This window comes from Hylaeus volcanicus, chromosome 2 (assembly GCF_026283585.1).
Source record: "Hylaeus volcanicus isolate JK05 chromosome 2, UHH_iyHylVolc1.0_haploid, whole genome shotgun sequence".
In the NCBI taxonomy this organism is placed as follows: Eukaryota; Metazoa; Arthropoda; class Insecta; order Hymenoptera; family Colletidae; genus Hylaeus; species Hylaeus volcanicus.
Window position 1 is genome coordinate 16,108,610 of NC_071977.1, and position 14,598 is coordinate 16,123,207.

At 37.0% G+C, this 14,598-nt stretch overlaps 1 protein-coding gene across 8 annotated transcripts in view; it reads right to left on the minus strand.

Annotated features, from left to right (window-relative positions):
• The window catches only part of LOC128884699 (rho GTPase-activating protein 32), a 238,015-nt gene that overhangs the window by 210,151 nt on the left and 13,266 nt on the right, over nucleotides 1-14,598 (minus strand). For all 8 annotated transcript variants that reach the window (XM_054138271.1, XM_054138272.1, XM_054138269.1 and 5 more), the window contains one exon: nucleotides 9,772-9,975. In XM_054138271.1, the coding sequence (XP_053994246.1) occupies nucleotides 9,772-9,840 (69 nt within the window). In that variant the 5' untranslated portion in view covers nucleotides 9,841-9,975. The remainder of the gene's footprint in view (nucleotides 1-9,771; nucleotides 9,976-14,598) is intronic.

Consider the following 14,598-nt stretch of genomic DNA (forward strand, 5'->3'; position numbering starts at 1 on the left):
AACAAAGCTTTGAAAGTACTGCTGCCGTTCGCAACATCATATTTATGCGAAACGGGATTTTCTGCTTTGGCTGCAATGAAATCCAAATATCGAGCTCGTTTAGTTGTAGAAAAAGAGCTACGAGTAGCTATATCGTCACAAACGCCAAGATTTGATAAACTTTGCTAATAGACTGCTAATAAAGTGCTAATAAACAAGCACATCCATCTCATTAAAAACAATAATAAAATATCGTTTTCCATTAGTTTGTATGAATAAAATTTATAAGAGTAAAAATGTTTGTGTTTTTATTTTATGAAATCTTCAGGGGGGGGGGGGGCGCCAAATGATTAAATATTTTTAAGGGAGGCGTAGTAACAATAAGTTTAGAAACCACTGTCTTAAATGATACTCGGCCTGGAACACCGGAAGCTGCATACTCCGAGTGTTTAAAAAAGACAAGACAATTAATTGAACGCTGCAACGGGGTATTAAAATTAAGATTTCGTTGTCTTTTAAAACATAGGGTATTGCATTACAATCTCAGTACAGCTTCTAAAATCATGAACGCATGTGTGGTATTGCACAATATGTGCATACAAAATGGACCCCCTGCGTCTCAGTAAGAGGAAGAAGACGATCAGCTTGACTTAGGAATTTATAATCATGTTCCTCAAATTGAAGATGTGAATATAAATGTGAGAAGAGCGAATCCCGATTTAGCAGGAGGACGAGCGCTTCAGCAACGTATAATTAGATCCTTTGTTACTTGAAAAGGGAATATTGTGTTTAAATAGTATTTTTATTTCATAATATATAATACAGCAAACATATAGAAAAATATATATATATATTTTATAAAATTGTACTATCGTTTAATTCTACACCGAAAGCCTTAATAAAAGTTACGTTTACGAAAAACTACACGTAACATTGACAGGACGCCATGTATATTTCCGTTGGTATTTTCTAAAGTTGAACAATCATTGGTTCGTCTCCAACGCGTAAATCTGGCAATACTGTAATTTCATATGTATACGAATCAGTGATTCGTTAGTGCTCCAGAATACCGTTTTCGTATGTAAACAATTCGTACACGAGACGCGCCATACGAATGTGTTTGTATTCGACTAAATTCACACGAAACTCGAGAATAGACCCCCAGGACCATGCCTGGCCCTCGTCACTCGTCACCCCCACCCTGGACGAAGGGAAACAACGACGACATCGAGGCAACAGTTAGGCCCGTTGCCGAAAAGGGCTTCAGTTGTGCTAGACCAGTGGAAAGGAAAATAAAGTCTATTAGTTGTCGCTAATATTTTCACTTATTTCTTATTCCCTGTCCTTGCGCGGTTACGGGTTAATTATCTTTAGTTTAACAATAAGTTTCCGAAAGATAGACTCGGTCGTCATTTTACAAGTTCTCACTATATTAAAAAACTTGCAAATAATGTAACTGTCCCACGTCGTTGGTTAGTTTATTCTATTTCTAAGGATCGAGTTTTTTATTTTTGTTCTTGGCTTTTCGATAATCAATCGATGTCGAAATTAGTGTCTGATGGATATAAAGACTGGAAACATTTATCTGAAACTCTAAAAATGCATGAAAACAGCATATTCCCATAAGAAATTTTACCATCAATGGATTGAAGCTGAAATGAGATTAAAGGAAGGAAAAAAAACGATCGATTGCAAAGAACGGAAATTGATTAGCAGAGAAACTTTGCGGTGGAATAATGTTTTGATTCGGTTGATGAATATTGTTCTTTACCTCGCTGAAAATAATATGGCATTTAGAGGAACCTCGGACAAATTGTACACTCCGAACAATGGGAAGTTCTTGGGTCTACTACAACTAATAGACAAGTTTGATCCGGTCATGCAGGAACATTTGAGATTAGCAATGATAGGTAATATTTCGGACCACTACTGCGGAAAAGATATTCGAAACGAATTAATAGATGGGCGCAACAGTTACATCTGAAATTGTATCGCGAGTCAAAATCTCCAAATATTATTCCATCATAGCTGACTGTGCTTTAGACATATGTAAGTCATATTGAACAACTTTCTCTTACAATTCGATTCGCTGATTTATCTGATGACAATACAGGGTGTCCCAAAAATGTTGTAGCACATTGAAAGGGGTGGTTCGGGAGGTGATTTCAAACAACTTTTTCCTTAGCGAAAATGTTGTCCGAGGTTTCGTTAAGAAGATATTAAGCGGAAACCCCGACCAATCAGAGCGCGAGTATACCGGTTGAGCGTAGGCTACGCGATAGGCGGCTGCGCTCATACGCTACCGCGAACGGTATACGCGCGCTCTGATTGGTTGGGGTTTTCACTTAATATCTCCTTAACGAAACCTCGGACAACATTTTCGCTAAGGAAAACGTTGTTTCAAATCACCTCCTGAACCACCCCTTTCAAGATGTTACAACATATTTCAGACACCCTATATAACCATAAAAGAGCATTACATAGAATTCATTTCTGTCAGTGACTAGTGGCGCAGGGCTTACTGAAGTAATTCTGAATGTACTAAATAAACACGAACTTGAACTGCATAATCATAGGGGTCAAGGGTACGATAACGGAGTAAACATGAAGGGAAAAAATAGTATATAACCTGAAACTTCTTTCATTAATATCTCATCACGCCTGCAATATTTTCTACATTTAAAGGCATTTTTCTTATGTAAATCGCATGTAAGCTTTCGAATAAAACCAAAATCAATGAAATTGATCCATGTACAACTGAGATATCGTAATATCATGTCATGAATCTGTCGGAAATTGTAGATTTGTCTTCTGATTCTGATTCTTATTCTTTTCGTCAACAATTAGCCAATAGGAGCTAAGCCCATTCGTCGACTCTCGGAATCAGTCGGCAGGGCTCGTCGGCCAGAATTGTAATATGGCTGCCGTTTACGCCGCTCGTTCATTTCTAACCTGTATAACCTGTCAGTTTGTATTTGTGACATTTGGACGCCGCAAATTGAATAATTATTTTAAAGGCTACGTGTAGTGATATTGTATTGGGAAGTATATGGTTATAAGTGATGAAATATCTACCTTGACGTTGTGAAAAGAAATATATAAATTTGGTGTTTGAGTGTGCAGTTCATAATACAACTTTCAGTAAATGTTCATTTTGTGCAAATAAGAAACATTGTGCAATAAGAATAAGTGTTCTAATACAATATAATTGTTTGTTATAAATAGTGGACCACATTTTTTATTTTCACTCCGTCATAAACGTTTAGATTGCTTGCAACAAGACTTTCTGTCATGCGTTCTGTGTACATATGAACTGTATTCTAATACAATAAATTGTGCGTTAGAAATAGTGGATCTCTATTCATTTCTCATTTCTTCTTTAATAAATCTCTTGCAATGAAACTTACTGCAATGCGTTCCGTGCACTTTTGAAACCTTAAAGGATTCAAACCCATCTCCCATTTTCTATATTATTGTAATCACTTTATCAGTAGCATTTAAATTTCTTGGAACAAGACTTTCTGTCATGTGTCATGCATACTTTTGAGGATTTAAAGAACTAAATCTGACCTCTCTTTTTCTATATTATCATAATACAATAAATTATGTGTTACAAATAGTGGATCTGTTCATTTTTTCATTATTTAAATTTCTTGCAACAAAACTTTCTGCCATGCATTGTGTGTACTTTTAAAAACTCAAAGGACTGAAGCTGGTCTCTTTCCTATATCTGGCTTCAGACACATTATGTATATTGTAGACTCTACGCTTACTATAATAAAAGACAAATGTATTTTTATTTTAAGCTCTACATTAATTTGCAAGTAAAATAAGGTTTGTATGTGTTATTTACAAATAAAATTAATGTCATGAAATATATAAGAGGTGAAGGCACAACATGGATAGCCATTGATGATTTACGAGTAGAAAAACAAGCTTGGCCACGAAATGCTAAAAATGCATACATATTTTTCTTCGAAAGATGTTAATTGTGGTTGTTATTACAGTTCAATGTTCAATACGTTCAGCGCCATAAACTCCTTCACGTACTATGAATTGTACACAAAGTACTATACATATAATATAATGTAAGAATTATTTGAAGTCATTCACTATACAAATTATCTTTGTAACAAGTAGTGAGATCCCCATAAAAAACATCAAAGAAGTAAAAAAATTACGCCAAGTACATGAAAAAGTGGAGGACTCAAGGAGTTATCATAGAAAAATAAAAGATCTCCATGTAAAAGCCTGCGAGAGAGAAAGTATGGGTTTTGATGATCTGAGAATGCCTAATTTTACATTGTGTTACACAGTGTCGCCTTTGCACTTTATTGGAAAGGACTTTCATGTACTGGCAGCTCATTTCGATTTCACATTTTTTTCTACTTTCTTGTAGTTTTTTATGGGGATCTTTTATTTTTCTATGATAACTCCTTGAGTCCTCCACTTTTTCATGTACTTGGCGTAATTTTTTTACTTTTTTGAAGTTTTTTATGGGTTCATTTTTATCCGTTTAGATTAGTAAAGCTACTATATATTGTAGTTTAACGATCTTTACAATCTAGCTACAGATTCATCGTTTGATATTATTACCTTGTCTTTTTTTCTTAAAAATTTTAAGCCCCTGGAGGGGCGCCACGATAATCTTGCCCGGCCCTAGCTATAGGTCTGTGGCGACCTAAGGACCACATACGCCTTTCCCAGTAGAACTTTCTACTGTTTTGTATTTTGTGCACATTTGGCGACCAGACCCGTGCGAGGCGAAGAACCCCGTTGTCATCGTCTCTAATTCACCGTGTCTCTTTCAAGGTTTCGCTGGGGCCTGAGAGCTGACGCTATTCAGGCCCAGGTGAAACCACTTCAGTAATTTATTTATGATTCTTCCGCTATCCTTACTACAAACTTTCCTAATTTTCTCCTTTTCCTCCATTTTCCTATTCTATGTAATTTTCTTTCTTTCTTGCCGAATGCCCTTTTTAAGAGACGATGGCCGGGTGCAACAAGCCAGTCCGTTTCAGTCTTCAGCACGGGTCGAATCTCTGTCCGTAATATTCCATAATAAAACTGTGAGGAACGGAATCAACGGAGTTACTCAAGTGTTCGACCTATCAATTCTTCCGATCCTACAGGTCTACGTATATTCTCAAATTCAAAGGAAAGAAGGATACCACAGGATTTCCTACTATCATTCTGAATCTCGAAATCTGGATTAGGTCTAGGATAAGTCTATGTATAATATATTCTCAAGTTTTGCCTTCAGAGGGCGAGAGTATGCGAAGGTGGTGATGTTTTTAGTGATTCAAAGTCCAACACTATTCCTCAAACGCCATCTCTGGGGTGTCTATTCAAAGATTTTCCCCACCACGACAGTAAAAAATAAAAACAAACAAAAAATGGTTAACGCTTGTTCCTGGGAGTTGGCTGCAACGATGAGGGCATCTCTCATCTGTGGAGTTGAACAGTTACTACACTAGCGGACAAGCAAACCGGAACGATTTTTTAAATGCTCATAACTATGAGAGTTGTCAACCGATTTCGGTGAAACTTCGTGAGAAATAGTCTTCAAGTGTTTTCTGGATGTGTGCAAAGTTGCATTGGCGAGGGTTGATGTGAAGGGGTTAATTCACCCCCCTAAAGGGGAGGGGTAGAAAAACGCCTCTTTGAAACAGGCCAGGGATGACGGAAGGGATTGAAAAATTCAAAAAAACCTTTGGGGCGACTCTCCTTGATGCCCTCTGCAAAATGCACCCTTGAAATCCCTCTCGGACAAACCTACCCCCCACAACCTCTTACCCCCTCTAAAATCCACAATTTTTGGACGACGGTCTCGATTTTGGGCACAATGCATTCTCTGGACTCTCCTGATCTAGAAAATGCTATCACCCATACCATGCATTCCATAGGCACCTTTTGGGGGGGGGGGGGGCAAGCTCGCAAATTTTCAACCCCCTTCGTAAGGGAGCACTACCACACATCCGAGGGCGATGAAATTCACCATGTTTGTTCTCGATACGTGAAGGATGAATGCCGAAAAGGTCCCGTTTCGAAAAATGCCCCGGAGCTGAAGGGAGGGTGGCAGAAGTTGGGGTGGTCCACCCCAAGAGTAAGGGTTAGAACGTTGTCACGCTGCGTGAATCACATGTCTTACAGTGTAGGGCATCGGGCTGACACAGTTTTGATGCCTTTTTCCTGCGTAAATGGCAATAAAATACGAAAATGTCGTTTTTTGGGAAAACCCACGCCCAACTTCAGGCCCATCTGCAGGGTAAACTAGCAACCGCACGTCAACGCCGTTCGTGGTATGGGATGCGCGAATGCTTTATTAACAGGTACCCAAAAATTCAGATTTTTGCAATCACGCTTTTGTTGTCAAATCGGAGCAGATTTGAAAGAGTAGTAAGTGAGCCAGCATTCAGAAGTGGAACGAGGGCCTGACACGTACGTGGTCAGACCAGATCGGACCCCAATTTAACGTGGGCTGACCACGTACGGGTGCAGGCCCTCGCTCCACTTCTGAATGCCTACTCCGTCCGGCCCACTTACTACTCTTTCAAATCTGCTCCGATTTGACAACGAAAGCGTTATTCAAAAAATCTGATTTTTTGGGGATCTGTTAATGAAGCATTCGCGCGTCCGAATTCACGAACGGCGTTGACGTGGGGTTGCTCGTTCACCCTGGCGATGGGCCTGAAGTAGGAAGCAAGTTTTTAAAAAAAATCGACTTTTTCGTATTTTATTGCTATTCACGCTGGAAAAAGACATCAAAACTGTGTCGCTCCAATGGTTTGGACTGTTGGACATGTAATCCACGCAACGTGACAACGTTCCAACCCTTACACTTGGGGTGGACCATCCCTTCCTTTGCCCCCCTCCCTTCAGCTCCGGGGGCAGTTTTCGAAACGGGACCTTTTCGGCATTCATTGTTCTCCGATGTGTGGAAGTGCTCCCTTATGAAAGAGGTGAAAATTCGCGTTCTGTTCCACCCCCCCCAAAGGGTGCCTATGGTGTGCTCGGTATGATTGATGGCATTTTCTAGATCAGGAGAGTCCAGAGAATGCATTGAGTCCAAAATCGAGACCGTCGTCCAAAAATTGTGGATTTTAGAGGGGGTGGGGAGTTGTGAGGGTGGGTTTGTCCGAGTGGGATTTCAAGGGGTGCATTTTGTAGAGGGCATCAAGGAGTACACCCAAAGGTTTTTTGAATTTTTCAACCCCTCCCGTCACCCCTGGCTTTGTCCAAAGAGGCGTTTTTCTACACCCTCCCCTTTAGGGAGGTGAATTAACTCCTTCGCATCAACCATCGCTCATGTAACTTTACACACGCCCAGAGGGCACTACAAAACTACTCCTCACGGAGTTTAATTTCAATCGGTTGAAAACTTCCATGTGTTTAAACCGTTTAAAAATTTGTCCGCTAAGTTTTGCGTGTTAGTGTAGAAGGCTTCCGTCGAACGGACGGGTGTTCCAGGAGAGGATGTCGGTTACGCACTCCGGTGTGTGTATACGACGGTGCCGGCAAAGCCTATCGATTTGCTCTCACGCTAGCGAGATGGACGAACGAAACCAGAGCGAAATAGAACCAACTTCCGCATTCTCTGGTGAATGCGGCTTTACCAGGCCCTCCGAAAACCGTATTCAAAGACCAAAGGCTCCATATCGACAAAAAGGAGAAAACGGAAAAAATGAAATCTTTTGTCCACCTCCTCCTCCTCCGCTCTTGCCTCTCTTGAGTAACCGCTTCTAGTTGTTTGCTTACACGGCTGGAAATTTTGGTTGAATGTTTTGCGTTGATTATTTAACACAATTGAGTGTAAGCTTAACTACAGTTAAAGTGCGCCGAATTTCGCCCCAAAATTCACGATTAAAATTTGAAAAAATTATAACTCTTGAATAGATAAATGAAGTTCAATGATCAAAACGGGAAACTGCGTATCTTTGGGTGAGGAATTTTTAAAATATATTTAACTGTCGAAAGACTCTATTCTTTAGCTCTTTTTCGCGGAAAAATGTTTAAAAAGCTTCCTAATTTTCAAGAATTCGTAACTCTTTTAATAATGAACATTTTTTATTTAAACTTGTTTTTCGTTGTAGATCTCACGGAACCCTACAAAAACATACAGAAAGTTTTTCTCTAACGTGCAAATCGAATTTTTTAAAAATGAAAGAATGATTTTTTTAAGAATTCAATCTAAAATTGTCTACAAAAATTATTTTTTACTTTTTTCACAAATATACTTCGTTAAATAATATATAGAAGCACCTTCCATTATCTATGAGAAAAAGAACAACAAACAAGTTTCCGAGATATATGCAATGAGATAATTCCACCTAGAATCTAACAAGTAAGTAATAGGAATTTTTATTTAAACTATTCCATAAATAAGTTTAATGTATTATATGAAATTATATGAAATACTATTAAACAAATCCAAACAAAACTCATTTTTCCTTTTTCTGTGTTGGTTCAGGAGGTAACATATAAATCAACAAATATGAAACCATTACAATGAGTAAGAGTTTTTGGAATATAATATTAGTAAATCAAAAATAAATACCAATAAGCTAAATCTGCTCAATCCACTAAAATACATCATAATTCCACCAAACTGTCAATAATGATATTAACAACATAAACTGGACTTATCACAATTAGGACTGTTTCACTTTAATAACGATAGGCAACGATGTTAAATAAGTCGATGAAATTTGTACGCGGAAAGTATTATTTTCCAGGTAAAAGGAGAAAGCAAACAGAACGGGAGAAAGCTAAACGAAACAATAATTTGAAGGAAGATTAGCTATAAGATGTGGAAAGAAACTTGATGTATGGCGCAGTTTCCAACCTACTATTATATGTATACATATACCCAGACACAAGGGTCGAGTAAGTAATTAATAGAAAGGCGGCTGATATCATCGGGAGACAAAATGATAATGAAAGGAAGATCAAGGTGAATGATGGCTACGAGTTAGTTGTATCGTAACACATAACATGGAACGTTTTGCATTTCTATGAATAACCAGCCATGCCAGATGAAATATTTGTCGAGGGAACAGATAAAAATTTCGCTATAAATAATGCTCGAGGCATTGGAAGTCAATGCCAGGAGTGAAGTTCAATCGTGTAATTTAGTATATTAAAGTGCGGCCCAAAAAATAGACATTTCTCAAGAGTATTTTATGTGGAATTTATTGCAATCTGAAGTTTTAACTATTAATTTTCTTCAGAAACTTATTTCTGAATCCTTATACTCTATCTAGAATCATTATACTCTACAGAGGGGTATAATTATTATTCCCTCTTTCAGCTACTATCATATCCTTGCTTGCTTTGCTTAAACATTTTCATACATTTTCCAATATCATTTATACTACTTTCCTCAGGTACACCACTGTCTACATTGTTTATACTTTTATTTTCTGCAAGATCTTGAACCTCTGAAGAGGGCCTGTTAATTGTAGCATATCGCCTTCTGCATTCCTCAGAAACCACTAAAACCTACATCATCTCCTTAATTTAATATCCTGAGTAAAACAAGATAACACTGTTCCTTTCAATTATAATCATATCCTTTTCGCAGCTAAAAACGGACCGAAATAAATATTTTACTCCTACACTATTCCATTCAAATTGATTATTTTCTAACTATGACTTCAAAGGATGAAAATTATTGGTCTAAACGTTGTATTCCACGCTGAAAAGCTTCATTATTAGTTTCTTCTTGTCTCCTATAGCCAAAAACATTAAATATTGGCTCGTAAATCATTTCAATAGCGAATGTTTACTCACTTTTGTAGTATGAGGCTCAATGTCTGTCAGCCGTTGAGCACGCGGCCTCTCCTGAGCCGATCCTGGCATCCTTTGGAGCCTCTCCGTGGACGAGGACGAGGAGGATGAGGATCCAGGCCTCTGGCCTGGTTTGCCACGCGCCAGGATGACGGATGGGACTTCACTTTCCTCTCGATTGAACCATTATTCCTCTTTCGCGTTCTTCTGCGCAAACAATTTGTCACGGTGTTCAGACGTCTTCATGGCCACTTTTACAATTCTAACATATTAACTCCAGTGTAGAATAATGAACGATAGAGTTTTTATAATTATATAACTATAATTAAAATTATATAATTATTACAAATATGTGTAAATATTATTACGTAGCGAATTTTATGCATTTATGGTACTGGTTGATTTAATAAATACGTGCTGAAAGTATCCAAAAAGTATGTGCACTTATGCAAAACGATATAACAATATTATTATATTCATTGTAAAATATATCTAATACACATATATGTACATTTTTTGAATGGTTTTCATTATAATTGTACGCCATAAGTGCATAAAATCCTCAATCTAATTATTATAAACAAAGATAATAAAATATAATTTTATTATATTGATATGTAAAATGTAGTTATAATATACAAACATAATTATACATATACAGGGTGTCCAAAAAATGTTAGAGCTCCTTGAAAGGGGTGGTTCGGAGGGTGATTTGAAACAACTGTTTCCTTAGCGAAAATGTTGTTCGAGGGTTCGTTAAGGAGACATTGACAGAAAACCAGAGCTGTAAAGTAATGATTATTTTGGATATTACAATCCGGAACAATTACTTTGGAATTAGAAAGTAATTATTTAAGTAATTGTTGATTACTTTTTATTTAGTAATTATGCAATACCTTATTCTTAATTACTGAATAATTCAATTACTTTTTAATAATTACTTATAACTGCCCAGATAGTAATTAAAATGCGTCTCCAATCTAAAGTAGTTAAGTATACCTAAAAGTAATTAAAAAGTAATTATAACTACTTTTTTAATTACTTTCAAGTAATATCAGTTACATGGACAGTAATTGTTAAAAGTAATGATTACTGACTTCTAATTACTTTTCGGTGCCAAAAGTAATTCAAAGTAATTATAAATAATTGGAAGACAAGTAAACATTACTTTTAACAATTACTGTCCATGTTACTGCAATTACTTGAAAGTAATTTAAAAAGTAGTTATAATTACTTTTTAATTACTTTTAGGTAGTTTTGACTACTTTAGATTTGAGATGCCTTTTAATTACTTTCTGGGCCGTTATAAGTAATTATTAAGTAATGCATGGGATTACTGGTAGTAATTAAGTAATTGGAAATATCATTACATGCGACAGAGTAATTGAAATGGCAATTATTCAATTGCTTGGTCAAGTAATCGTTTTGTAATTGTAATTAAGAATTTACAGCTCTCCAGAAAACTCCGACCAACAGAGCGCGAGTATGCTGGTGGATCGTCCGCGGCAGCGTAGGCTACGCTAATAATAAAATAATAAAATAATTGGTCCCAATTTTATTGATGGAGCAAGTATGCATGCCACTGTGAAATTAGCACCTCATTTTCAAAAAACCAAATTTTCAGCACGAGTTCTATTTGCACCAACAATAGTTCTATAGTTTCTGATAGGTTTTAGAAATAGTTCCGCCAAAATACGCGAGAAACAGCATTTTGTAAATATGAGGTTGCAACTTCGCATGACCTGAAACTTTAAGTGGCCACAACTTTTTTAGTCATAAATTGACGGCTAAAAGCCATAAGAACTTTCGATAGAAGTCTTTAGGGTGTTAATGGAACTCTCATCGGAACTTTGGAATTTTCAAATAACGTCATTTTAGGACCTAGAAATTTTCTAGAAATCTGAAATGGTTTTACCGAATAAGGGTGGTAAAATTGTCCTCCAACTAAATGCCACGGGGTTCATACCATTCGGTAGGTGTTAAAAAAAACCTTTTTTACTGAGTTTTGAGCCGGTAGCTCCACTATAGTAGTTCCATTACAGAGTGGAAATTATTTTTCGGTTTATCCTGAATATCCCGCATTCTGTTCAATAGAAAGTTGTGGAAAAAATAATGGTTATTCTAGCAATTAATATGCATATTTGAGAATTTTTTGAAATAATTTGTTCGCAAATTCGATTATTAAAAAATTCAAAATATTTTAATCGCTGATATTTTATCGAAGTTGTCGAGTGACAATATTTATGTTCTTTAGTTTTTTCATATTCTTTGAAAAAACAAGAACACAGTAAAAAAAATCAAAGATCATTACAAAATTGAGAAAATGCTTAATAACAATTTAATTATTTACGTGACCATCTTTATATTTTTACAGTGGTACCACAACTTTACGGCTATTGATATGTAATTTTTTAAGAGTTTTGGTACAGTGTGCTGTAGTTAAAAAAATCGAAAACCAATATTGTATGTTGTTGATCTTCAATAGCATAGAACCGATTGTCCGTTTGTATAAAAATGACTTAACAATGGTTTAAGAATGTTTTATAATACTGTATGTATGGAACTAATGTTGAAGTCAGAAAAGTTCCAAATCCGTAAAACAATTGTTTGAACATTCCAAACTTGGGATGAGAGTTCCATTGGCACCCCAACGAATTCTATCAAAAGTTCTTATGGCATTTTCCCGTAAACTTAAAAATAAAAAAGCTGTGGGCAGTTGAAGTTTCAAGTCATGCGAAATTAGCACCTCATATTTTCAAAATGCTGTTTCTCGCGTATTTCGACGAAACTATTTCTAAAAACTACCAGGAACTATAAAACTATTGTGGGTGCAAATAAAACTGGTGCTGAAAATTTGGTTTTTTGAAAATGAGGTGCTAACTTCGCAGTGGCTATTGTTGTAATGTAAACATCATATTTTGGTCCCAGGCTGTTGGAGCTTAAATCTTAAGGGATAAAACAGCAAGTACACAGCGAAATGTCAACAACCAGAAAAGATATGAAGAAGCGAATAAGAAGAGCTTGCATTGCAATTGATCGAAATCAAGTTCGTCGTATAGTGTTTATTACATTAACACATTTTAGAAAATGCATCCAAGTTCAAGATCATCATTTTGGACACTTGCTGTAGCAGTGACGTATTGTACGCAAGTAAGAAAATTACCGAAATATGTAAAGAGTGCTTTGAGACAATTTATCTAGAGACGCGGTAGCGTCTCGACGCCAAGTGCATGAAAAATTCTAAAGCCACTCCGTATATAACGTGGTCCTACCGCGTATCTTTTACACGTAAAACTCCGATTCCAACCTAACCTGAAACTTCTTTCATTAATATCTCATCACGCCTGTAATATTTTCCAAATTTAAACGCATTTTTCGTATGTAAATCGCATATAAGCTTTCGAATAAAACCAAAATCAATCAAATCGGTCCACGTACAACAGCGATATCGTAATATCATGTCACGATTTATCCAAAAACGATACCGTCTTATACTTTTCCAGTCGATTTTTCGTCAACACTTAGTCAATAGAAGACAGACAAGACCGTTCGTCGATTCGTCGACTCTCGGAATCAGTCAGCAAGGCTCGTCGGCCGCCATAACAAATATTTGTGTATATCGTTTGACAGATATAGGTTAGTATTGTTTGACAGCTATAGGTTACGGTGAGGAATAGCTGGATGCAGGTTATTAAGACAGAAGAAAACAATTTCACCAGATACTGCAAGAAATAATGCACAAGAGACAGTAATGTTGCCTTGTAATACGTGTGTGCACGAATTAAAACCATAATAGTAGTTTTAGCAGTGCGACATTGTTTACCTATTACAACAAGAAGAGAAGCATATAACATCATCAATAAAAGAGTAAGTAAAATCCACAATTAAAAGTAGATAGTGTTTATCATTATTTGATAAGTAGTTTTATGCGTGTTACGAGCCCTAATAGTTTGTAAGATAATTGTATCTACTTTCTTTGTAAGGGGGGCGCGAAGAGAGCAGGAGACATATCATTGAGGTTAATATCGTAAAGAGATTGAAAGGCTCTCGCGCTTTCGCTGAACGGATAGGAAACCCGAAAGATCGGGATCCTATCCCAGGCCCACGGGTAAGGTTGCCGTAACTGGCATCCTAGGCCCGGTAGACTAAAGGGGGAAAACGTGAGCGTCTTCCCAAAACTTAAGGTCCATGAGCGCGGCTCGACCGTTAAGGTCGAGCCGAGGCAGTTAGGCTGACAATGAACGAAGCCGCGAGCAGGACAATAAAACCACAGAGTGAGGAGGATTAACATGGATCCGAGGCTGTCCGTGTCGAAAATCATTTGGCATTCGGTTTTGAGCTCTTGCGTCGGCAACAGTGATATTTTCTCGTGCTCTCCTCTCGCGCTTCTTTCCTGGGTGTGACCTAAACAATGCGCTTAAACAATATGTACTAGCATTGTAAATTCTTGTGCGTTTTCTGTTTCCACAGGCTTTGATTGATCTAAGCAGCTACAGTCATTCCAATAAGAGGAATCGAAGGGATGAATTGCTTGTTTCATGAAGCAAATAATTTGCTGACGAAGCAACAATATTTTGGTGCTCTCCAAAAATAGGAGCTGCAACTGTGAAATTCTAATATTTTATCTGAGTGGAGGATATCTGGTAGTAATTATTAAAATACCACAAGAAGAATCGTGCAAGTATTACAGAAGATACAATAAAGTTTGACAGGTATATTGAAATTGATCAGTTAAAATATACTACGACCTGACAGTGTACAATGGAAGGAACTAAGTGATCTGTATACAGGGTGTCCCAAAAGTCGGGGAGGAGCCGGAAATGGGGGGTA